This window comes from Esox lucius, chromosome 16 (genome assembly GCF_011004845.1).
Source record: "Esox lucius isolate fEsoLuc1 chromosome 16, fEsoLuc1.pri, whole genome shotgun sequence".
Lineage (NCBI taxonomy): Eukaryota > Metazoa > Chordata > Actinopteri > Esociformes > Esocidae > Esox > Esox lucius.
In genome coordinates, this window is record NC_047584.1 from 23646349 (window position 1) to 23671332 (window position 24984).

General features: G+C 43.9%; 2 protein-coding genes across 2 annotated transcripts; both read right to left on the minus strand.

The window, feature by feature from the left end:
• Nucleotides 1-7538: 7538 nt before the first annotated feature.
• Nucleotides 7539-15806, minus strand: asmt (acetylserotonin O-methyltransferase). The gene is made up of 8 exons (XM_010880135.4): nucleotides 15391-15806; nucleotides 15131-15305; nucleotides 14532-14661; nucleotides 14330-14398; nucleotides 13548-13666; nucleotides 9155-9295; nucleotides 8563-8685; nucleotides 7539-7887 (listed from the first exon to the last, which is right to left on the minus strand). Exons 1-8 carry the CDS (start codon nucleotides 15514-15516, stop codon nucleotides 7676-7678), a joined length of 1095 nt encoding a protein of 364 aa, XP_010878437.2. The 5' UTR covers nucleotides 15517-15806; the 3' UTR covers nucleotides 7539-7675.
• Nucleotides 15807-17418: 1612 nt separating this feature from the next.
• Nucleotides 17419-24657, minus strand: akap17a (A kinase (PRKA) anchor protein 17A). Its single transcript, XM_010880136.4, has 9 exons — nucleotides 24517-24657; nucleotides 23884-23982; nucleotides 23043-23152; nucleotides 22278-22407; nucleotides 21725-21928; nucleotides 21395-21619; nucleotides 20097-20245; nucleotides 19452-19692; nucleotides 17419-19353 (listed from the first exon to the last, which is right to left on the minus strand). The coding sequence occupies exons 2-9, from the start codon at nucleotides 23971-23973 to the stop codon at nucleotides 18373-18375; spliced, it is 2130 nt and encodes a 709-aa protein (XP_010878438.2). The 5' UTR covers nucleotides 23974-23982; nucleotides 24517-24657; the 3' UTR covers nucleotides 17419-18372.
• Nucleotides 24658-24984: the final 327 nt, after the last annotated feature.

Consider the following 24984-nt stretch of genomic DNA (forward strand, 5'->3'; position numbering starts at 1 on the left):
ATGTCTTTCTCACCCATAAGGCTTGTGTCACGTCGCACTACACCGTGTCACTACGGACGCACAAATAAAGCCCACACGTGCGCATGGATGTCAGTCTATGAAGCCGTAGATGGTTTAGAGGAACAGCATGGATGTGTCATCGTGACACTACTGTGTTATATCTGGCTCCACTGTCCCTCCACTGTCACTATGGATCAGTGGATCTGCTGCTCTCAGACACACTCCCCCCCGACACACAAACACACACACACACACACGCACAAACACACACACAAACACACGCACACACATACACACACAAACACACGCACACACAGGAGCTCAGATAAACAAGAGCCTGTTTATCCCAGAGGCTGGGCCTTTGCTCTTTTTAGCCTGCTGGCCCATGAGCTGCCACCCTGATGGATGTGAGAGCTGTATGTTTGTGTCCAGCCTCCTGTAGCACAGTAATGAGTCAGATCCAAAAGGCAGACAGACAGCCTGACCTGGGGGAAAGAACAGTTTACCTGGGGGAAAGAACAGGGCTTCAGAGAATGAAAGGTGTGTTGGAGCATGTGTATGTGTGTGTGTGTGTGTGTGCAGTAGAATTGATTGATTTATCTGTTATGATGTGTGTGATTTAATTACAATTTCTTTTGCCAGTACAGCAGGGATATTCAGCAAGGATATCCTGGAGCCAGTTCCACTTCATTTCTTTCATTGCAATCCCCTGATCAGAGACTTATTTAGACATGGGTCACCAGATGGGTGCAGTTAACAATGAGGTAGAAGAGAAAACCAGCATTGTCCGGCCCTCGTAGTGTTTTGAAGTACAGGATCTGATTGGCTGTAAGACCAATTAGTGGATCAGAATTGGGCAGGCTCCTGAAAAAAAAAAAAAAGAACCAACTAGAATAAACGCATCGTTAATGCGACCAATAGCCAAGGTCGGTGTTCCCCTGGTCCTTGGGACGCAAAGATGTGCACGTTTTGGTTCTAGCATTCACGCACGTGTTTCAAATGTTCCCCTACCGCTTACACACTTGATTGAAATAATCAACCTATCATCAGGTCTCTAATTTGACTGGCCTAGGCTCTAGGCACTTACTTGCACATTGATAATGATATTCAGTTGAAGTCATGGATGACCCATGGCTGTGTGTCAAAATATTTGTCTGTGATCTCTGTGTGTAGTAGTACAAAAGAACACTCAAATAACTTTTATCATATTCAAACACAACCAGCCATTATGATTTAATCTTCCAGTCAAACACTTCAAAAGGCTGAAAGTAAACACCCTCTCAGACATGAATACAGGATTTAACTGAAGAAGACAACTGTACCGTGTCAGATATAGAGTTGAAATGCATAGAAAAAATTATTTTACACTTCATAAACAAAAACAAATTAATTTATCAAAAAGTTTATTACGCTGTACTTTCAGGTAATTATTCAGAGATGCCCAGTAAGTCATTGAGTCCCCACGATCTGTGAATGTGCCGACAACAAAACAGCAGATGCACCGATCTGTAAAGGCTATGGACAAACCCTAGGCATCCCCTCACTGATCATTTGACAGGTTTTGAGGAATGGCCTGCTGACCACAGGAAATGACTTTGTGCCCGAGAGGAAGGAGGCTGATAAAAATCTCAACTTGTGATCTGTGGATTTCTCAAGAGGTCTTGTTTGAGGCAGCCATTTAGATTTTTCAATATTTTATTCACATTTTGAAATTGTTCAGAGAAGAATTGACATACACCAAGGGATGCTGTTTTCAGTTCTGTTTCAGTAACTGGGTCTCTAAAGACAGATTGGTCTATCTGCCTTATTATTTGGCTATATGTCAATAAGACATTGGAGAAAGACTAGATGGGAATATTGACCCACGGCGTATGAATAGTCAGCCCAGTGTACAACTTAAAACTTACAGAGTCATGTGTCCATGTTTCAGTTTTTGGTGATGTGTATAAAGGCGTAGAGATGTCTTCATTGATTTAAGACTATATCCATGTGTATTTGTCCATGTGGTATATACTTCACAGTAGATCTGCTCCGTGAATGTTCTAAGGATGTCATTTGCTCAAGTAAGAGGTTGAATTTGCAGTTCTACAATTTTCTGGACATTTGTTATGCATGTTGTCAGTTGCATTGTTGATTAAGACTAAACGTACAGATTTGTCTCCTACTACACGCTAATGAGAAAATCTAGAATGCCGTCTAACATTTCTTTATTAGCAGATTTGACTTTCATCAAATATTAAAATTTTTGTTGCCGGAATGTGCATAACCAAAGGTACAGTGTAATTGTCTCTCGTTTGGACTATAATGGGTGGAGGGCCCCCCTCAATTTAACACCATATAGAAGAGGACAGGATAAGAGGACAGTGTGATAGGACATGTTGAGAGGAAAGGATGAGAGGAGAGGTTGCTGCTGTAAATGAGACTCCCAGTCAACACACCTGGTAAAATAAGGGTAAGAAAAAAAGAGGACAAGACGAGGGGAGTGGATAAGAGGAGACGAGCAGATGAGAGCAGAGTGCGAGAGGAGAGGATTAAATAGGAAGAGAGCAGATGATGAGAGGATGAGAGGAAAGGAGTAGACAGGACAGTGTGTGAATATGCGTGGGTGTGCCCACGTGTGTGTGTGTGTGTGTGTGTGTGTGCGTGTGCGTGCTTGTGTGTATATACGGGCGCTTGTGTTTCAGTGCTCGATGGCCTTTGGGTTCTCAAAGACAAAGTGTTGGAAAAAAGGTCTATCTGATATGAGGGAGAGTGTTAGCCTGAGGTCAATACAGATCATATATTATATCATATATTACAGCAGGCTATTCACACCTTCCATAATACTACGAACAGCATTACCATAAAACATGTCTTTTCCTGCCTCACTGCCCACTCACAGTTATTTCTGTTACCAGTGGTACCAAATGGAGGTACTTAGTGTCAGCTGAGTAGGAACCTTGCCTGGGACTTGAGAAGCAGCCTTGACTCTGAGCTAACGTCTGCATAGGCCCTGACTTAGTAATACAGACAGTCCTGCTTAGTATTCTATGTTTCAGACGGTGTTTCCTGTATGGAGCAGAGAGAGAACCAATCATCATGGTAATTCATGAGACACCTATCAGATGGGCATTCCTGCTGCTGTGCCTGCATGCTAATAATCTCCTGCTTATTCTGACACAAGAGTGTGTGAGAGTGTGTGTGCCTGAGAGCATATGCGCAGCGGCTCTGTTGTTGAAAACACATCTTAGGGATGGATTCAATCCATACTGCTGGAGTTCGGCATTAGCAATGGAAATAAAAATATTAAGCTAACATGTGCAGCATTTAAACTAAGCAGTTTAACACCGCAATCAGCTGGTAGCACAAACAGTATATCATAGAAAAAGACATAATTGTGGTTTTTGTTTTTACTAAATGCATTGCATTAAATGGGAAAAGATGAGTCTCACAAAGTTACTGTTTTTCTGTAAATTCTATGTGTATACAGTATGTTTGTTTGTCCTTCTGTCTGCATGAGTCTCTCCAAATTAAGGTAAATAGTTTGTCTGTATGTCTATCCGTTTGTCATCCTAAAAGTTCTGACTTCCTGTCTGTATGTCTACCCAACTGTCTTCCTGTAGTTCTGACTTCCTGTCTGTATGTCTACCCAACTGTCTTCCTGTAGTTCTGACTTCCTGTCTGTATGTCTACCCAACTGTCTTCCTGTAGTTCTGACTTCCTGTCTGTACATCTACCCAACTGTCTTCCTGTAGTTCTGACTTCCTGTCTGTATGTCTACCCAACTGTCTTCCTGTAGTTCTGACTTTCTGTCTGTATGTCTACCCAACTGTTCTTCCTGTTGTTCTGACTTCTTGTCTGTATATCTAACCAACTGTTCTTCCTGTTGTTCTGACTTCCTGTCTGTATATCTAACCAACTGTTCTTCCTGTTGTTCTGACTTCCTGTCTGTATATCTACCCAACTGTTCTTCCTGTTGTTCTGACTTCCTGTCTGTATATCTACCCAACTGTTCTTCCTGTTGTTCTGACTTCCTGTCTGTATATCTACCCAACTGTTCTTCCTGTTGTTCTGACTTCCTGTCTGTATATCTACCCAATAGTCTTCCTGTCTGTATGTCTATCTGTCCGTCTTCCTTTTGTTCTGTCTTCCTGTCTGTATGAATAATACTAATTGCTCATCTTTTTCAATACCTGCAATGTATCAAAAAACAAGCATCTATTTCCATTAAAAGCCACATATTGATACTACATTGTTGATTGGTTGACACTCATCTTTCCACATTTACTTCTAGATGCATTGACTTACAGTTACAACTATGTGACTTTGTTCTTGCTGATGCATGGACATATGCATCAGATTATTGACAGTCCTCTTTTCCCATTAATGGCAATGTATTGCAAGAAGTGTCAGTTGACACTCATCTTACCATTGATTGCTAATGCACTGGAATAAGATGAATCCATGACACACTCCTAGGATGACATTTCTTCCGCGGGCTGACGGTACAACTTCAGCGGGACGTATTGAATCCAGCTCACATGAGTCATGGGCATGAGGATAGAATTTTCTTTAATGCTAATTTGGAAGAGATTACAGAGACAGAAAGGCAGCGTTGCAAGTGTCTCAGCGTGATTACAGGGAAAAAGGCAGAGTCTGGATAGCTGCAGTCTACGGAAAGGCTGAATAACTCAGGACTGATGGTGACGGGAGAGAAGAATACTGAATCTATTACACATTTATATTATCCAAATAGAAACTTTACACATTTAAAATCTATAATTATCTTTGGAACTTGTTTCACCCATTCATGTCCATATAACTTATAATGAGTCTGTGACAGCTTGGCATAATTTAATCGAGCAGTCTTTTGAAATTACTTTCTCTGCTAAAGTTTTTACAGAACATTTAATTTAGCCTACAGTCATTTAAAAATGGTGAGTAGGTCCCTATGCATGTATTGCATTTTAAAATGTATCTATGTCTTAATAATGAAAGTATGTAAAGGAACACACAGCAATGCTGAGATATTCAGACGTTTATATTAATGTCACAGACAGACAGACAGGCTGAAATGATATCTGCCATCCTTGCTTCAGCTCATCATGAGGCCATGTAGACTTAATGAGAGTAGAGCTGGCTAATTATCCACATCATCTAATGAGTAAAAAGCATTCTACCCTGACAGACATGACCACACACCGCTGAATAACTCCAGTATGACTTCATCTTAATCACCAATGCCAGAACTGATCATTATTGTGTTTTTCTGTATGTGTGTATGTGTGTGTGTGTGTGTGTGTGTGTGCGTGCGTGCATGTGCGTGTGCGCGTGTGCACTTGTATGTATGATTTGATGCAGTGAGAGACAGATGGAGAATCCTGGCATTTCCACTTTAATGAAAACTATCATGAGTTGAACTGTGGTTGAATGTTTTTAAAGGCCAACTTCCCCTGGCAGCACTCACTCACAGCAACTGCATCCGTTTACCCTTAAATATAATAAACACCACCGTCTCACTGTCTCACTGCTCACGGTTTACCAGTCATTACCTGTCTCACTGACATGTTTCATTATAAACACCACTGTCTCACTGCTCACTGTTCACCAGTCAATACCTGTCTCACTGACATGTTACATTATAAACACCACTGTCTCACTGCTCACTGTCTTGTTGCTCAGAGTCTAATTTATGTTATTATTATAGATGCTCATGAAGGGTTAGGCTCAGCAAGTGAGTAAGGGATTAGGGATTACCAGGGCTGAGATAGATGGTCCACAGAGACAGACAGACCCAGCCCTGAATTAGTACTTAGTAAGATAAGCCCTTAGAAACACAGATATAATATATCAGACTCACTGAAACATCCTTCCACAGTTTTAACTTCTTAACCCCGCAACACTACTCTAACTGGAGACAATCTACTCCAACTCCACAGTACTACTCTAAATAAAGACAATCTACTCCAACTCCATAGCACTACTCTAAATAAAGACAATCTACTCCAACTCCACAGCACTACTCTAAATAAAGACAATCTACTCCAACTCCACAGCACTACTCTAAATAAAGACAATCTACTCCAACCCCACAGCACTACTTTAAATAAAGACAATCTACTCCAACCCCACAGCACTACTTTAAATAAAGACAATCTACTCCAACCCCACAGCACAGCTCCACTCCACTACCTAACCAGCTACTTAAAATAAGGGTATGTGTCTTGAATACAGGGTAGAAAGGCATTATCCTCAGCACAAAATGTCACAGAGCCTTCAGCAGGAATGGAATGTTTATATAGGACAAAAGGAGGCTTACACCAGAGAATGGGTATTATTGAATTGTGAGAAGGGAGTGCACGCGTGTGTTTGCGTGCGCGTGCGTGTGCATGTGTATGCGTGTGTGCATGCTCAAGAAGCAGCTGCAATAAAAAGACCTCTGAGCTGTGAGTCTCATCCCTCCCTCTCATCCTTTCATCTCTCTTTCATCTGCTCAAATCATCTCATTTCTCTCTGCTCTCACCTGCAATGACTAGAATCACATATTGTACCATCATCTACAATACCATCATGTATTGTACCATCATCTTCTCATCAAACGCTGCCTTTTTTTGATCAGAGGTCTTGTGAATTCTTTCATGAATATGCCTCCAGAAAAAACAACATTAGTAACACCTTGCTATAACCTCTACAATAAGTATTTTCCTTTTCAAGAGTTGCCAAGACTTACATTCACATAGTCTGTGGCTGTGAGTGGGCTCCCAGAATGCTTTGGGGCTGTTGTCCTACAGCGTCATGCAAAGGCCTCTAGGTAAAGAAGAGTGACGACATTACTTAGTGGGGTGTGAATCAGCCTGAGGCTTAATTAGTCTGGTGGAGGGGAAGTAGGTTGGAAGAGGAGAAGGAGTTGTTAGGAAGAGGAGGAGGAGGATAAGGGTAAAGAGGAGGAGAGGTATTTAGGAAGAGGATGAAGGTGTTGGGAAGAGGGGGGAAGAGGAGGAGGTGTTAGGAGGAGGAGAAAGGGAAAGAGGAGGCGATGGATGTAGGAAAAGGAGAAGGAGGTGTTAGGAAGAGGAGGGGGGGAGGAGGTGGATGTAGGAAGAGGAGGTGGTGTTAGGAACAGGAGGAGGGGTAAGTGTAGGAGAAGGGTGAAGAGGAGGAAGAGGTGGAGGTGGTAGAGGGGGAAGAAGAAGAAGGAGGAGGGGGAAAGAGGAAGAGGACAGGGAAAGAGGAGGAAGAAATGGCAGAAAGAGGAGGGGGCATGAGGAGGAGGTGGCTGAAGTAGTAGACAGGGGAAGGAGGTGGAGTGGGTGAAGAGGACGAGGAGGGGGGAAAAGGAGGAGGGGAAGAAGAAGATAAATGTTCTTGACAGCCTGAACCCCCTTCAATCTCATCATCACCTCTCTCCCTTGAGCTCTGCAGAGAACTATTAAAAAACCCAATCAGAAAGGGTGAAGCTGTGTACAGTGTATGCTATCATCCAGAAGTCAGGAGAAACAAGGTTTGTCATACCAGTCATTCTTTAACAATGTCAGATTTACTACACAGGCTACCAACACTGAACAAACATTTGTGTTTTATTTCATTTGTATTAAATATGTATTAATTAACCAAGAAAAGATACAGAGACTATATTGCAAGACACACAGGGCTGAAAATAGTCTACTGTACATCCTTGTAACATGAAGAATACCGTCTACTTGCGTCCCAGGACAGCATCATAGATCTTGCCTGTCTTCTGCACCTGTATGTTTTGAAAGCCTGAGGCTGTCAGAAGGGTGGTGTACTCTGCTCCGGTCCGCTCCTTCCCCTCCGTCTGAACCAGCATGTTCAGAGAGTACAGCTGGGCTGTCAGAGGCCCTGACCCGTCTTCACACAGCAACGCCTCTATCACTAACACACCTCCTCCTACACACACACACACACACACACACACACACATGACCAAACACAGAAAGGAACTGAGTGGTTGATTGTGTTCTTTGGCTCTGGGCTAAGATGGCCTGGCTGTGATATGATGTCAGCCAATGTGTTTCTGTCTCTGTCGTTTGATACAGACTGCTGCTGCTCGTTTGGTTTCTATTAGCAGGTTGAGCTCAAGGTTAAACAATATCTTATTTACAGCTCTGCACAATGTGTGTGTGTTATATTTGCAAGTGTTTGTGTGTGTTATGTAACAAGCCTCTGGCATCTATTAAGCTAGGAAAGTTCAAAGAGAGAGAGAGTGTGTTTGTGTAAGAGTGTGTGTGTGTGTGTGTGTGTGTGTGTGTGTGTATGGGTGCGGGTGTGTGTGTGTATAGCTGCTTGTGAGCTTGTCTGACAGGATGCTGTTGTTGACACAGGTCACTGGAGGCAAAGAAACAGGGGGCAGAAGACAAAGGAGAGGGGTGGTATTTGAGACAGTGCAGCTTGTGGACAGACACACACACACACACACACACACACACATAGAGTCAAAGTCCCACACTCACAAATACAGCCAAGTCACATCTGATCTTTCTTACCAGAGAGAATGATTGAACAAGAGAGAGAGAGAGGGGAATTGAGGAGGTCAAAGGAGGATATGTGGGTACATGTGGGTACCTGGTCTGCAGGCCTTATAGGCTTTGGTCAGTAGCTCTACGCTGCGCTCGTCTGTCCAGTCATGAAGTATTCTAGCCAGAATGTACAGGTCAGCTTCTGGCAGTGGATCTTTGAAAAAATCCCCTACACAAACAGACACACATTTCAGGAACCTATATCCTTGTGGGGACACAAAGATATTCCCATTCACTATAATCTTCTTCAACACTTACTCGTAACCATAACCCTTAAAAAACAACCCATATACCTAAACTACCTCAAATCTAAACTCTAACAAAAACCCCTGTTGTGTGTTTCTGCCCCCAAAAATACATTTTCCTTGAGGGAACAAGGGATTAAGTCCAGGCCAACAATTACGTTTCCCTTGTTTCACTACCCTTGTAGAGATTTGTAGTCCACAGGGTTAGTTAAACATGGGCACACACAATACCGTCAGGCAAAGATAACTGGCACGGGACGTTAACTTGTTTTGCTCCAGTATAATTTTGTGACCCATTCAAAACCCACCAGTTGAGAACCAGTAACTGTTTCAGGCTCTACCCATCACTCTGAGGCCATGATTGGCTCCCAGTGGGAACGTTGTCTACAGTACCTTCATGGAAGTTGATCCTCTGGTTATCATTGGATACAAAGTGTTCTCTGGACGTCTTCACCACCTTTGGCAGGTCAAAGATTGTCACAGAGCATTCTGGGTACGCCAACACACACTGCTTGGCTAATGCTCCACTACAACCTAGAGAAAGAGAAATGTATTTACATTACAGTGCACCTTGTAAATATGTGTTGTATTTTGTCTAGTATAATACTACATGTTAGTTTCCTGAAGGTGCATCACAATTTCTCAGTCTCTATTAACTGCTGGGCTGGTTAGTACCACACTATAAACCCAACGCATAGTACTGTCTATATGACCCTGCTGGACTGGTAAGTACCACACTATAAACCCAACACATAGTATTGTCTATATGACCCTGCTGGACTGGTAAGTACCACACTATAAACCCAACATATAGTACTGTCTATATGACCCTGCTGGACTGGTTAGTACCACAATATAACCTCCAACACATAGTACTGTCTATATCACCCTGCTGGACTTGTTAGTACCACAACACAACCTCCAACACATAGTACTGTCTATATGACCCTGCAGGACTGGGTAGTACCACAACATAACCTCCAACACATTGTACTATCTATATGACCCTGCTGGACTGGTTAGTACCACAACATAACCTCCAACACATAGTACTGTCTATATGACCCTACTGGACTGGTTAGTACTGTTTTGGATACCTCACACCACCTTTTTTTCAGAACAACATTTAGTAGTTAGGTCCAGAAATATTTGGACACTGACACAATTTTTATAATTTTGTCTCTGTAACGCACCACAATGGATTTGAAATGAAACAACCGAGTTGCAGTTGAAGTGCAGACTTTCAGCTTTAATTCAAGGGGTTGAAGAAAAACATTGTATGAAACATTCAGGAATTGCAACCATTTTCATACACAGTCCCCTTATTTCAGGGGCTCAAATGTATTTACACAAATTAACGCAATCATAAATAACATTTATTAAAAAATAAAACAAGTATAGATTTTTTTTTTTATACTTTATCGAGAATCCTTTGAAAACAGTGACTTCTTGAAGTCTGGAACGCATGGACATCACCAAACGTTGGGTTTCCTCCTTTGTGATGCTTTGCCTTTACTGCAGCTGTCTTCAGTTGTTGTTTGTTTGTGGGTCTTTCTGCCTTAAGTTTGTTCTTCAGCAAATGAAATGCATGCTCAATCGAGTTGAGATCAGGTGATTGATTCTGCCATTGAAGAATAATCCACTTCTTTGCCTTAAAAAACTCCTGGGTTGCTTTCGTAGTATGTTTTGGATCATTGTCCATCTGTAAAGTGAAGACAATATATCCCTATACACTTCAGAATTCATCTGGCTGGTTCTGTCTTCTGTCACATCATTAATAAACACTAGTGACCCAATGCTATTGGAAGCCATGCATTCCCATGCCATCACACTGCCTCCACCGTGTTTTACAAATGATGTGGTATGCTTAGGATCATGAGCCATTCCAAGCCTTCTCTATACCTTTTTCTTCCCTTCATTCTGGTACAGGTTGATCTTAGTTTCATCTGTCCAAAGAATCTAATCTAAATTTAACGTGGCCTTGCTATTCTTGAGACTTATGAATGGTTTGCACCTTGTGGTGAACCTTCTGTATTTTCTCTCGTGAAGTCTTCACTTTACGGTAGACTTGGATAATGATATACCTACCTCTTGGAGGTAGGCATATCATTCATTTGATGATGTGAAGGGGATTTTCTTTACCATGGAAAGGTTCCTACAATTATCCGCCAATGTTGTCATCCGTGGACATCCAGGTCTTTTTGTGTTGCAGAGCTCACCAGTGTGTTCTTTTTTTCTCAGAATGTACCCAACTGTTGATTTGGCCACTCCTAATGTTCCTGCTATCTCTCTAATGGGTTTCTTTATTTTTGCAGCATAAGTTTGGCCTGTTTCACTTACTCTGAGAACTCCTTTGATCGCATGTTGTGAGTTCACAGCAACGGCTTCCAAATGTGAATGACACCTGGAATCAACTCCAGACCTTTCACCTGCTTGATTGATGAAGAAACAACAAAAGGAATAGCCCACATATGTCCATGTAACAGATTTTGAGTAAATTGTCCAATTACATTTGGTCCCATGAAAAAGAGGGAGCTACATATTAAAGAGCTGTAATTCCTGAACCATACCTCCAATTTGGATGTGAATACCCTCAAATTAAAGCTGCACTTTAACAGACAAAATAACAAAACTTGTCCTTGTTCAATTAATTTTGAACCTAGCTGTATATTGTTCAGGACATGGATTTGAAAACATGATCTATTGTGTTTATGTCTAGAGTCTGTGCAATGCTACTTAAGTAAGTTGAACTCACTGTCATGTTCCTGGAACTTTTCTGAGAAATTACATGCTTTCTGACATCGTTTTTGGATTTGGCTTTAACAGCACAGCGGCAACACGGACCAATGACTCACGCATTCCAAGATGGCATTCTGCACACCACCGATGCACTGCATCTGTTCCTGGCCCTGAGGTTGGGTGAGGTTTAGCTTAACTTATTCAATTGATCGGGTCGTAGACTACAGGAATGGAAGGACAAAAACTCCCCATCCATGCTGACACTGCTGAAGTGGAGAGGCACAGCTTCCTGTCATCTAATACTTCAACACATGGCCTCCACACGTGTCAGAGGAAAGCCCTAAAAATAGTCAATGACCCTAGCCATCCAAGCCACAGCCTATTCTCTATACCAATGCATTACAGACAAACCAGCGCCATACATACACACACACTTCACCCATCACACTCATCACAAACACTGCTACTGTTTAATATCCTTTGTCTGCTACCCCCTACTACCTAAAGCAAAATAAACAGTAACTGGATGGCAGTCTGGAATGTTATTCCCTATATGTCTCATAGCTGTCATTATTGTTCATCCTGTATATTTTATATACTGATTAAAAGTTATTCGATTAATAAAACAAATATTTTTGGGGAAAAGTAAGCAATTTAAACACACACCACACACACACCAAACACACACCACACACACACACACCACACACACAACCTAAAACAGTTAAAATAGTGGATAGCTGGAGAGAAAAGTAAAGTAAAATAACAAAATAGCTTTAAAGGGAATAAACATAGCTTACTCTCTATAAGGACATACTATGACTTTTTTTATTTAATAAAAAATTGAACATTTGAATTTAGCTGAGGTAGCGCATTCATCCTGCCTGTCAGCGCTCACACAGATACCCCATTGTCTCCTTTTTATGTCCCAATAACCGAGCGCACATCCGAGGTTGCCTCACACCTGACACAGATCAAAGCAAAACACTTGTTTTAAACAGGATCCCTTCTATCAAGGTGACAATCAGACATCTCTATCTGTTCGTATTGGACAAAAAACCTCTAAAGAATTCTCAGTTTGTTGTCTGCTGCTCTCAGTTTGTCCCTCAGCACCGAAGAATTACAGTGACGGGGTCCTCTCACCTCTCTACACACACACTGCCCCAACAAGGGATCCCTCTACAATGAATCTGTCAGACGAGTTAAGTTAGCAGGTGACACCATCCTGGCAGGTCTCATTGCTGAAGGCAATGAGTCCATGTACCTCCGGGAAGTCAACCATCTGACGGTCTGGTACAGTCAAAACAACCTCATTGGCAGTTGAACAGCCCTGACCTCAGCCCTAAACACCAATCATAGAGTCCCTCGTCACCTCCTCCATCCCTGTCTGGGTTGGGATGAACCGCTGCCGAGGTAAACGGCTGAGGATGTTACAGTCCCTCTGTAAGGGTCATCTACTGCCACCTGCCCGATGGATCCAGGTCCTACATGTCTCCAGGGCAATGAAGCGTGCAGCCAAGGTCATCGCTGACCCCTCCCATCCCATCGTTCCACAGAGAGTTCTCCAGAGAGAAGACAGTACAAGACAATCTGGACCCCCCCCCCCCCAAAATAAAACATGCCACCTGAGCAGTTTCTTTCCCTGAGCTGTGGTCCTCATCTGTCCCCAGAGAACAACAGGACTACGCCCACCACATGAACCCAACTCCTAACGGTTCAATAAACAGCTGCGCTATAAAACTAAATCTCATCTTCCTGTATCTAGATAAACGGAAGCATATACTGGGAATGTATGTGTGTACATTAACTGTAAATTAATATATAGGATAAACTCACTTCTCATGGCCCATAATATTATAGGCTCACAGCCCATTAGATATAATGGATTTCAACTTTGTGTAGATGTTACAGTATGTATTCTGTTCCTATATTTGGTCTACCACCAGAAGCACCGTTACACCAAATAAAATGGATATGTTTTAACTTAGCAAATGGAGGCGATTCAGGTTTGAATCATTCCGATCTCCTGACACACACACCTCCTTACCCCCAAGGTCGTAGATGGTGGTGAACGGGGAGAGGTTGAAAGCCGTCACCACATCCCGACCACAGATGTTCCAGATGGAGTTCATCAGCTGCATGAACTTCACCATCTCCTCCTCAGACCTACACACGCACGCACACACGCACGCATGCACATGTTCAGATTCGCGCACGCACGTGCATGCACACACAGTTTGAAGACAGTGCTGCGGGGCCACACATCACGAAGGCAGAACTCCAGTCAGCTGTCAAGCAGCCTGGGTCTGTCTCTCCTGTTTCCCTCAGTCATCCCCTACACACATGGCACCTCTTTTCACACATACAGTAGCAGCCAGCTGGGGCCAAAAGACCTCAACTGCTCTCTGAATAACAGCCCAAGTCTGATTCCTTCTCCTTTTCGTCTGTACCCTCCTCTCACGCAGCCAATACTGCACTCCGTGACAACTGAGAAGGGCTTCATGAAATAAACATTATCGATTGACTGACAGGGAATGGGGGAGAATAAGGAACATAATGTGTTTTTTTTCCTGAAAGAAACCCTTGAGCTGTCATTAAATTGTGACTGTGAAGCTCAAGGCCTTTCCAGAGCCTACTTCCCAATTCCTGATATTTTTCACTTGAGAACAGAAGGGGGGAGACGGAAAGAGGAGAGGAGAGAGAGGGAGGGGACAGAAGTGTGATTGAGGAGCAGAGAGGGAGAGAATGAGGGAGGGGTGAGATGGGCAGAGAGAAGGGTGAGGCAGCCGAGACGGGGGAGAGAGACAGGGGAGAGGAGTTAAGTCTCACCTGTACAGGGCTTCAAATAGATCTTGAGACTTGACACCAAATGCCTTCTCATACTGGTTCCTGCCCTCCCTGAGGAGGATTAATGACACATCAATACACGAACAAACAACCACAACCTTACTGGACAAATTCAGGTCCCTGTTTCACCTGACATTCCAACATCTCCTCCGTGCTGAACACACCCAGACGTAAGCGGACTGACCTTACAGCATCAGTCAAGTAGTGCCAGCAGAGGTAGATGGTCCTGGAGCTGTAGTGGATGGACTGGGTCAGGGAGACCGGACTGGACCGGGTCAGATATACACTGGACTGTTCTGTGTTACTGTACAACACTGGGGGAAACAGAGAGGAATATGTGTCTGTGTGGGCATGTAGGGAACAAATATTTTGGCTTGTTAGGTTTAGGGTCAAACTTCCAATTAGGGCAAGAGGTTAAGGTTTAGGCATTTGGGTAAGGTTAAGTTCATGTCTGGTTAAGGATTAGGTGACTGAGGTTAAGGTTTAGGATATTCCCCACAAGGATAGAAAGAAGTGTGGTGTGTGTGTGTGGGGGGGGGGGGGGGGGGGGGGGTGAGAGAGGTGGCTGGCACCTTAACTGGGGAGGGGGGGCTAATAGTAATGGCTCAAAAGGAATTCACAGAATGGTGTAAAACACATCAAAAACAAAGTCTCCGTGTGTTTGACACAAATCCATTCATCGCGTTACATTATTATGAAACATCCTTGTTGATCCAACCTTCACTGGACGGCGTGCGCGTGTGTGTGCGTGCGTGTGCGTTCGTGTGCGTGTGTGCGCGTTACCTTGTCCCGCCAGTGTGTGTGTGTTGAGAAGGTCCAGTCCAGTGCAAGCCGCCAGCAGCCTCTCAGTGCCGTCCCGGCTGGCTCCAATGCCCTGCGCTACCTCCTCCAGGGACAGGGGGCGCTGTGACGAAGCCAACAGGTCAAACACACCCAGCTCACACGCCGTGAACAGGGTCTGTTGGAGAGAAGGGACAGGGTCCAACACAAACATTTACAGCCCACCGTGACAGAGAGCGTGTGCTTTTGGGCGTGCGTGATACCTTGGAGACCAGGAAGCCTTCCATGTAGTCCAGAATCCTACGGGGGTAGGCGACTACAGCAGCAGCAGCATCAGCAGTAGTCCTAGACGGCTCCATTGGAAAACTCTTCTCTGGTCCCCCTGCCATGGCCTCTAACCTGACACCACTGCTGGAACAACGTGTGTGGATCTGTCTGCGGCGTATGGCAGAGTTACTGCAAGTCTTCTGCAAGGTTCTGTACGAGTCCTTTAGGAATGAGTCCGGTGTGAGTTGGTCCCTGGTGCTGCTAACAGCCAATAGCGCTCGTGTGTGATAGTTTGGTCGACTGACAGAGGGAGTAATGTTAAAAGACCACCGTTGTCCGTCTCAGTTTGAGCACCAGTGTTTAATAGGATAGCCTTTAGGTCTTGTATGTGTGTGTGTGTGTGTGTGTGTGTGTGGTAGAGTACAGACCTAGTCAGTCAGTGTTAATCAGATTAGTCAGATAACCCAGATTACAGTTGACAGCCAGGGGCTGAGATCTCAGTACACTGGGGCCTTGTTTAAATTACCTCAACTTGCACCCCAGATGCCACACGCTCACCTCATTCTGCCTCAGACCCGCAGCACTGTAATACCACAGTAACTATATACAACCATACCTAAATCTGTCATGAAACCACAGATTTGTTCAGGAATTTAGCAAGAACAACCAGTCAACACCAAAATGATTGGCACCCTTAGCAAGGCTGAGCAAAAAAGACTGTTTGAAATGAACTCCACGGGTAACAAGTCTGTCCCGCGGTGGTCTGGAAGTCTGAGACGTTGCTTTCAGGGCACGTGTAATGTTCCAACATGGCTTTAAATCCGGCACACTTCTTTGTCAGCTGTGTACCCACTGTCAGATAAAGCATGAAACTGGGGAGTATTACAAATTCCTAGCATCCTGGGGTCACATTTTCCAAATCAACAGTTAGACTACATCCCCCCAACAGCCTATTTGAACGGTTTGCTGAAGAAAAACCTTTTTTGAGGGCGATCAATGAAAAAGCATTAATTTTGGAACTCCACAATAAATGGAACATACATGTTTTTTTCCCTCTACTTTCTTCTATGTGCTGCTTTTAAACCCTTCATACCTTGGAGTTTAAGGCAAACTTCTATTTACTGTGTGGGTAAAAGTAAACGTATAATGAAAATGGCATTAACGGAAACATCTGTGAAAACTGGATGATTTGCCTGCTTTACAGGGAGAAATTCACTGGGATAGGCGTGGAATAATATCTTCAGAGCATCATGGAACCTAAATTGTTTAACTTCATACATAGTACTTAAGACTACTCCACACAAAATATATCAAATGTTCTTAGCACGTTCCCCTGCATTGCTCTCTCTGTTCACTAAATAGTCTCTGTTAGGCATGTCACTGGCTTCAGGTTAATTCATTTGGGGAAATAATTAGCGTCTCTGTTGCAAGCACTTAGCCCGGATTACCACTTCACAGTTCTGTGATAGTCAAATGACATTAATATCATTACAACAAAAACTATGCGGGTAGCTAGTTTAATTGCAGCTAAGAAAATGCTGAATTTAAAATGGAAGCCTCCGTAACACTCTCTATGGGTCTAATTAGATGAGTTTTCTTGATTTAGTACATTTGGAATTGCGGACTTCTCGTTCTCACAGGGCAAACCAAAAAACAATAACGAGGTGTAAGGCAGCAGAAAAAGATAACTTCCTTGTCGTAGATGTGTCCAACAGGTCAGTCAGGTGGGCTGGGTGGGGTTGTAGGTCTTGTCAGGTGGACTGGGTGGGGTTATAGGTCAGTCAGGTGGGCCGGGTGCCAGTCATTCACACAATTTGGGGAAATGTATAACTACAGAAACATGCACTTACTGTTGATTGTCATGGAACTTACAATATATTTTTGGAAAACTACAACCTCATAATTGGCGTTTATTTTCAACATACTTCTTCCACATCTTTATCAGGATATGTAGAGAATGTAAGAATCACATAGATCAGGTGATCTACCCATTCAGATATACTGTCAGTTAAAAAAAAAAGATATAATTTTTCAGATTCTTTATTTCAACAAACAAAACGACAGTGTTGAGGACATGCAGATGCCCGGCAGAGCAGAAGAATGAGAATATATACAATACAGCCTCCTGGAACCCTAACGTTTAAACTACTCATAATATACAACGTACCACACACTCCGCTCTGCATATATCAGTAAGGCAATGACATTTGTCTCATACACAGACAAACAGGCTCCTGGATTTAACTGAAAAAAACAGCATACAATTAACGAACACTCTGAAAATAGGCTCCTGTCGTGGGGGTGGGGGGTGGGTTTAACTCACTGATCCCCCAACAACTCTGTCATCAAAACACCCATCTTAAAAAAACGTACAGAATCGTCTTTAAACTACAGTGACCTCTATAATAACTAAGTTAAAACTAAAACCGTCTCTTCTGGTCAGATTCATGTGTCCGGGCAACTCATTGGTGGTGGTCTTTGGCTCGGTGGTCTTCGTATTTGGGTTAAAAACAAACTTGAACTACAGCTGTCCAGTTACTGCACCCCACTCTATGGTCTACATAGGACTACAGATCCCTGCATCCCAGCAACACTGAACTACAGTACCCAGAACCCCCCCCCCCCCCCCACCCCAATTCCACTCCCCCACCTGCTCCCGGGAAAAAAACACTGTACTGAAACACAAACCAGGCAATTCAGTGTGATCATTAAACCACACATTCTTTTGGGCATCTTTTTACATGGGAAAACATTTTTCAGTCAACAGTAAATATGGATTTGACACTACAGGTCAAATAGAACCTAATAGAAGTAAAGCATTATTTAACCTTATAGTCATTGAATCAACTGACTGCAGATTAACGAAGAGAATTGGGGGAAGCAGAAAAGGTCCAGAGAACCAGTGGACATCATGCCCTCCCTGACTGGTCATCAGTAACAGTCACCAGGTCCTGCTGCATCACCTGGCTGTTCCCAGTTCAGTGCCGTCTGGAATGAGAACGACTGCTGCTACGCTTCCTGGACTCCCTGTTTCTGTCTCTACTACAGTCTTTACTCCTGGGTCTACTCTTGTCTTTCTCCCTGCTCCTCTCTCCACTCCTGCTCCTAGAACTGCTGCTACCAGATCTGCTCCCGCTGTCTCTATGTCGACTATATCTATGCCTCCCCCTTCCTCTGCTGTGGCTCCTCCCACTAGAGCTTCTGCTCCAATCAAGGCTGGAGCTCCTGCTTGTGTGGCCCCGTCCACTGGGACTGCGTCTCCTGTGGCTACGACTACCACTCCTCCTCCTGCTATCACTTCTCCCTCTCCTCTTTGAACTAGAAGTTCTCTTCTGTCTGCTTTCGCTTCTTCTCCTCCGACTTTCACTCCTCCTTCTGCTAGAGCTTCTTCTCCTGCTATGGTCGTTCCTCCTCGTGCCCCGGCTGTGGGAACGACTCCTCTCCCTCTCTCTACGCCTCTCCCTCACCTCTCTGCTTCTCTCCCTGTACCCTCGCACCTCCTCCATGCCACTTCTCCTGTCTTCCCTGCCTAGTCGCCTCTCCTCCCTCTCCCCCATCTCAGCGACGTGCGGTCGTATGGAACTTCTGGGTCTCTCCTCCCCCCTCTCTCTGACGCCGTTCACCTCCAGGGCCCTGCCCGTCTTTCCCGGGTCAGAGCAGTCTCCCCTGGGCATCGTCGGGGCCGGGGGCTGGGTGGTGGTGGTCAGGCTCTCCCCCTCACCCCCAGCCTTCTTCAGCAGGTTACCAACCAGTCTCTCCCGCAGCTCTCTCTCTCGACGCTGCAGATCCAAGGCACGCCCCTTCTCCAACTCCACACGTCGCAGCTCCGCCTCCTGCTCCCGTCTGCAGGCCTCAAGCCGCTCCAGTCGAGCCAACTCCTCCTTTTGCCTGGCTAACTCCTCCTTCTCCTGCTTCTCTCTCTCCGCTCTCTCCTTCTCCTGCTGCTGCTGTTTCTGAGCCTGAGGAAGGGGAGGGAGAGAAAAGAGACTGTTGTAGTGCCTGTCTATGTGACTGTATTAGTGGATCCGTGGAGTGCTGGGTGCGGCCCTGTGCTTACCTTGGCCCGGCCCAGTAGTTCAGCCATTAGACGTATAGACTCCAGGTTTCTCTGAGCCAACAACAGCCTTCTCTCCTCTGATGCAATCTTCATCTGCAGCTTCTTCTGCTCTTCCTCCTGCCTCTTCTTCACCTTCTTCAGAGTCCGCCTCTCCTCCCGCTCTCTCAGCTTCTGCTCACGTTTCCGTATCCTCTCCTCCCTCTTCCTCTCTTTTTCCTCCTCCTCTGCCTCCTTCTGTTTCCTACAACCACAGCAGGAGAATGGTTCACGATCTAGTCAAATCCATGCATTTTTATTAATTTGTAATCCATTTTTTGAACCTTGATTTATTCACAGGAATCCTCTGAGACTGGGGTCTCGTTGCCATTCCCACCTCAAGGACAGCAATTTAACAGCATCAAAATACAAACATACATTTCAAAAAATATATATAAGATTCAGAACCACATCAACAACATTTAGGGAGGCAGACTAGCCTTTCAGCAATAGCTGAAGGTTTGCCAGACCAAGCTGACAGGCCAGTTAACCATAACTTCTCCCAGGTGGATGCTGTTCATGCACTGGCAGCCATATTAAGACCTGGGTACAGACAGTAAAGACGAAGGTACTAGCCAGGCAGGGACCGTTGTTATCAGACCAGTATACCTCTCTTCCTCCTTGCGTTTTTCCTCCTCCTCCTTCTCTTTGCGTTTCTGCTCCTCCCTCTGTCTCTCCAGCTCCTGGAGTTTCAGTCGTTCCTGCTGGCGTTTCTTCACAGCCACATCACTCAGGTGCTTACTGGTGTCAAAGGTCACCTGACAGACAGTAGGGGGGGGGGGTCACCTGATTAGAGTGAAGGCAGGACGGCAGGCTGCACTACTGACATAAAGGTGTTTGAGGTCAAAGGTCACATGACCAAAAAAAAGAAAGACTACTGCTCTCATCTCCCCCAAACCTCTCCTCATCCCCTCCCTTCTTCATTTGGGCTGAGAGGCTTTCACCTCTGGATTAGAGACTCAGCTCTCTCTCCCAATCCCCCCCCCCCCCCACCCCTCTGGAATGGCTTAGTTGTGGATTAGGGACCAGACTCCCTGTTTAGGCCCAGTGATCCTTGGAATGATAACACAGCCCTGACTTTCATTTCATTAAAAGGCCTTAAACCTTCAGCCATATACAATCCCTCCTGTCCTGACACTAACATCCCACTATACAAGTCCTCCTGTCCTGACTCTGACCATCCCACTATACAAGTCCTCCTGTCCTGACTCTCACCATCCCACTATACAAGTCCTCCTGTCCTGACACTAACATCCCACTATACAAGTCCTCCTGTCCTGACACTAACATCCCCTCTATGTAGCTTCTAGTTACCTAAAACACTGCTGGACCATCCCCTCAGCCAAATCTAATAAAGCCTTGGCCCCCTCGTGTGTGTTGCCTGTGATGTGAATAGGCCTTGGGTTGAAATACAGACAGTGGAATTTGCAATACCCTCAAAGTAAAACTCAAAATAATCTAAAGGCGCAAGTTACAAAAAGGTCACTCCACTTATGCATTTAGTTTGCCAGCTCGCTAGCTATATAGGGGCTCGCTTGCAAGACAAGTTAAAGCTTCTTGGTTAAAAAATAGATCAGTTGTCGCCTCTAGGATCCTTCTATAACTATATAAGTAGTTTTTTTCAGAATTTACATTTGTTGAACTGCACTTATTAGCATTTTTCTGGTATCGCCTATGGGAATTCAGTAGCACCCTAGCCTGGACAGTGTATGTAGGTGTGTGGAAACGTGGACAGCGCCCTAGCCTGGACAGTGTATGTAGGTGTGTGGAAACGTGGACAGCGCCCTAGCCTGGACAGTGTATGTAGGTGTGTGGAAACGTGGACAGCGCCCTAGCCTGGACAGTGTATGTAGATGTGTGGAAACGTGGACAGCGCCCTAGCCTGGAGAGCATATGTGGTTGTTTACCTTAATGTTGCAGGCCACAGCCTTGCCATCCTCTCCTTTGTACATGAGCTTCATGCCTCTCAGTGTGTCCATGGCCTTGGCAAAGCCATCGTATTCCTGGTACTGGACGTACGCCTCAAAGTTAAGATGGCCGCCAAAGGTGAAGGTGTTGAAGTTCTTATCCAGAGTCTCCTCTCTGTATGGATCCAGCATTGGAATGTCTACGTGACGCACTGGCCCAAAGCCCTGGCAGGGGGTACAGGTTTAAGGTGTGTGTGTTAGGGCTAATTTGTGTCTGCAGGGGGAAGAGTGATTCATGACAAAAATGGCGTCTGGTGCATCCCTTCCTACCTGAAAGACAGCGCGCAGGGCGGTTTCGGAGGGCCGGTCGGGGGGCCCTTCGGGCTGGGTAAACCAGCGGCAGGGCAGACCCTCCAGGTGGATGGTGTCTGGTCTCTCCCCTGGAACCGTGTCATTCATGTCCTTCGCATCACGGAAAAATGAATCCCAGTCGTAACGTGTGGGGAAGTCCATTTTATTCTCCAGCGCACGAACCTGGACATAACACAGACCAGGAACAAATTGTTAGCAGTTACATATGTATTATTTCCTTCTAGGTTACCAGCTCTCGTGGTCTGGAGAAACAGAGTTCTGTTTAGTAAGAACCAGGGATAGTGGATTCTACTCCGGCATAGAATATTCAGTACTGTTTTCCTGACAACTATAAACGTTGCTTATTGATGTGCTATATGTTTTGATTCTACTAAATATCTTAGTCATCTCTGCATTTAAAAAAGTTGTAGTGATCCCTTAAAGACAACCAACTGTGTGGTAAGCAAAGTGCTTTGGAGGCTGCATTGCCCAGATTTGTCAAAATGGTAATACATAACTGAAGATCAGCTACCTTCAGTATATCAGTGAAGCCACTGAGCTTGATGCTCTTCCCGTCAAGTTTGGCCAACAGGATCTTCACCACTCCTTTGTTCTCCACCTCCCCCTCGAAGCGGATGAAGTCCATGGTGCTCTTAGAGATCCTGGGATAAAGTGGGACATACTAAACATTAAACTTCCCATACACTATCAGAATACCAATAGGAGAAAATGGAACAGCATGAATGTGCACACATCTACACTATGACAGCATAAATGTGCACACATCTACACTATGACAGCATAAATGTGCACACATCTACACTATGACAGCATAAATGTGCACACATCTACACTATGACAGCATAAATGTGCACACATCTACACTATGACAGCATAAATGTGCACACATCTACACTATAACAGGATAAATATGCACACATCTACACTATGACAGCATAAATGTGCACACATCTACACTATGACAGCATAAATATGCACACATCTAAACTATGACAGCATAAATATGCACACATCTACACTATGACAGCATAAATATGCACACATCTACACTATGACAGCATAAATATGCACACATCTACACTATGACAGCATAAATATGCACACATCTACACTATAACAGCATGAATATGTACATATCTACACTATAACAGCATGAGTATGCTCATATCTACACTATAACAGCATGAGTATGCTCATATCTATACTATTACAGCATGTATATTTATACCATAATAAAATGCATATATACATTGCTATGTACAGGTCCAAGGCATACCTGAGGGCAGAGAACTGTTCAGGAGCCACCATGGCTTTTACCCTCTCCATCACTTCCCAGTTAGATATGCTCTTCCCAGGAAGCTTCAGCTGGGGCAGTGCCACACTCACCTGGAAAACCATTAGAATCACCAGCTAGTTTACAGCCGCTTGTCCCTACTAATAACTCATCATTACACTCATTACACATCAAGCAAATATGTGCATTTAACTTGAACAATGGTTGTAAATTCATTGTAAACGTCAGTGAGTACCAACAAGATGATAAAGAGCGATGTTATTACCATCGGAGACAGCTGTGTGGTTTGATAACGTCAGAAAAAAATACATGGGAAACAACAAAGATCACAACAAAAAGGACCAGCTATAGCATTAATCCTTTTTTATTTATTTTTGCCAGGATGCAGGGACTTAACACTTGTTTTCACTTCACTCATTCATTGATTCTTATCAAGATCTTGTTGCATAATGACTGTGAAAACAGCTAAAGAGTCAATGTAAACACTGTATTTCTGTTCTGCAACGGATTAATATTTACTTATGATACTGTTCAAAATGAACAGAGTGCGTTGAAAATGCCCATTCTAAAACTTCAGGTCAAGTTGTTGCTTGGAAGACTTTGTGGTTAAAACAAAATCATCAGTGATTGAATCATTGTCAATTAAATTGTTGCTTTAACCTTGTGTGTTTTGGCAGTGGACCAAGTTTTCGGATCAATTAAACTGTGTTCACCTTCAAGAGGGGTTCAGGATGGAATATAAATGACTGATATTTGAAAATATGTCTCGGTGTGTGGCAAGATCCAGACCAAAGTCTGGGTCACCAGGTAATGGATCACTTACCGTCACCTTAGCGATGGGTTTCAGGAACAAGTTGTACTCCTGACACAGGCACACTGCCTCAGTGGTGTCATGGACTATGGTAGTCATCATGACAGAGCGCTAGAGCAGCAGACAGTAAACGACCGGGGGCATAAGAAATACGTGGGTGTGCAAAATATTTGTACATCTACTGTGACTTTCATATAGTACTTGAAAATTCATGCATCCAGAAACTGCCAATGAATACATTTGTCTTTTCTAACGTTTGCTAGCTATCTAGCTAACGCTAGCGATAGTTGTTGTTTTTTTTGTAGATTAAACAGCACAGTACAGTATTTGGCGATTAGTTACATTACAGTAGCAAGTTAGCTAGATATCTCTGACTTGGTACATTTTTGAGTCTCTAATACTAGGACATCACAATGTTACACAACTGCAAGCAAATTAACTTTGGCAAACATACGAGAATTAACTTAAGCACACAAACAAAACCCAAAATGTATCTAACTAGCCGACTAATGACGTAAACTGCTACGACTGAAAGGTTCCAGATAGCTAAAGGTGGCTAGCTAGCTGGCTGACGGTAACCAATGCGGCCGAAACACTGAAACAAACACTGAAATCACTTACAGCAAGTGATGCTAATACACTAACCTGTTTCAACAGCTGCTAAATGTATTCACTAAACTGTTTGCATAGGTACAAACAACAGTTTAATCCAAAAAAGTCAGTTAACTGGCGTTTTCGACACCGCAAATGAAGCTAGCTAGTTACTGGCATAAACTTCCGAGTTGAATGAACTTTGAACTTACCATAGACATTCCGAATGTAATTTTGCAAGGAAAAAATATTATTTAGCGCCCCCTTTCGATGATTTTAGACAATTTGCATGGAAATATTTTGAATTTATACGTACAATTACTGCTAGAGTCCTTACCGTTGAGGCAAATAATCTGGTTTGAGCTAGTTTACAGGCTATGACAATTTACTAACAATTGTTAACAAAAGTTAACTATTAACTATTTAGTGGTACACGTGAGAGAATTGAGTGAAACAGTAAAAATCACCCCATTTGAAATTTGCACATCACTTAAAAAAATTTATGGAAATCCCAAAATGTCA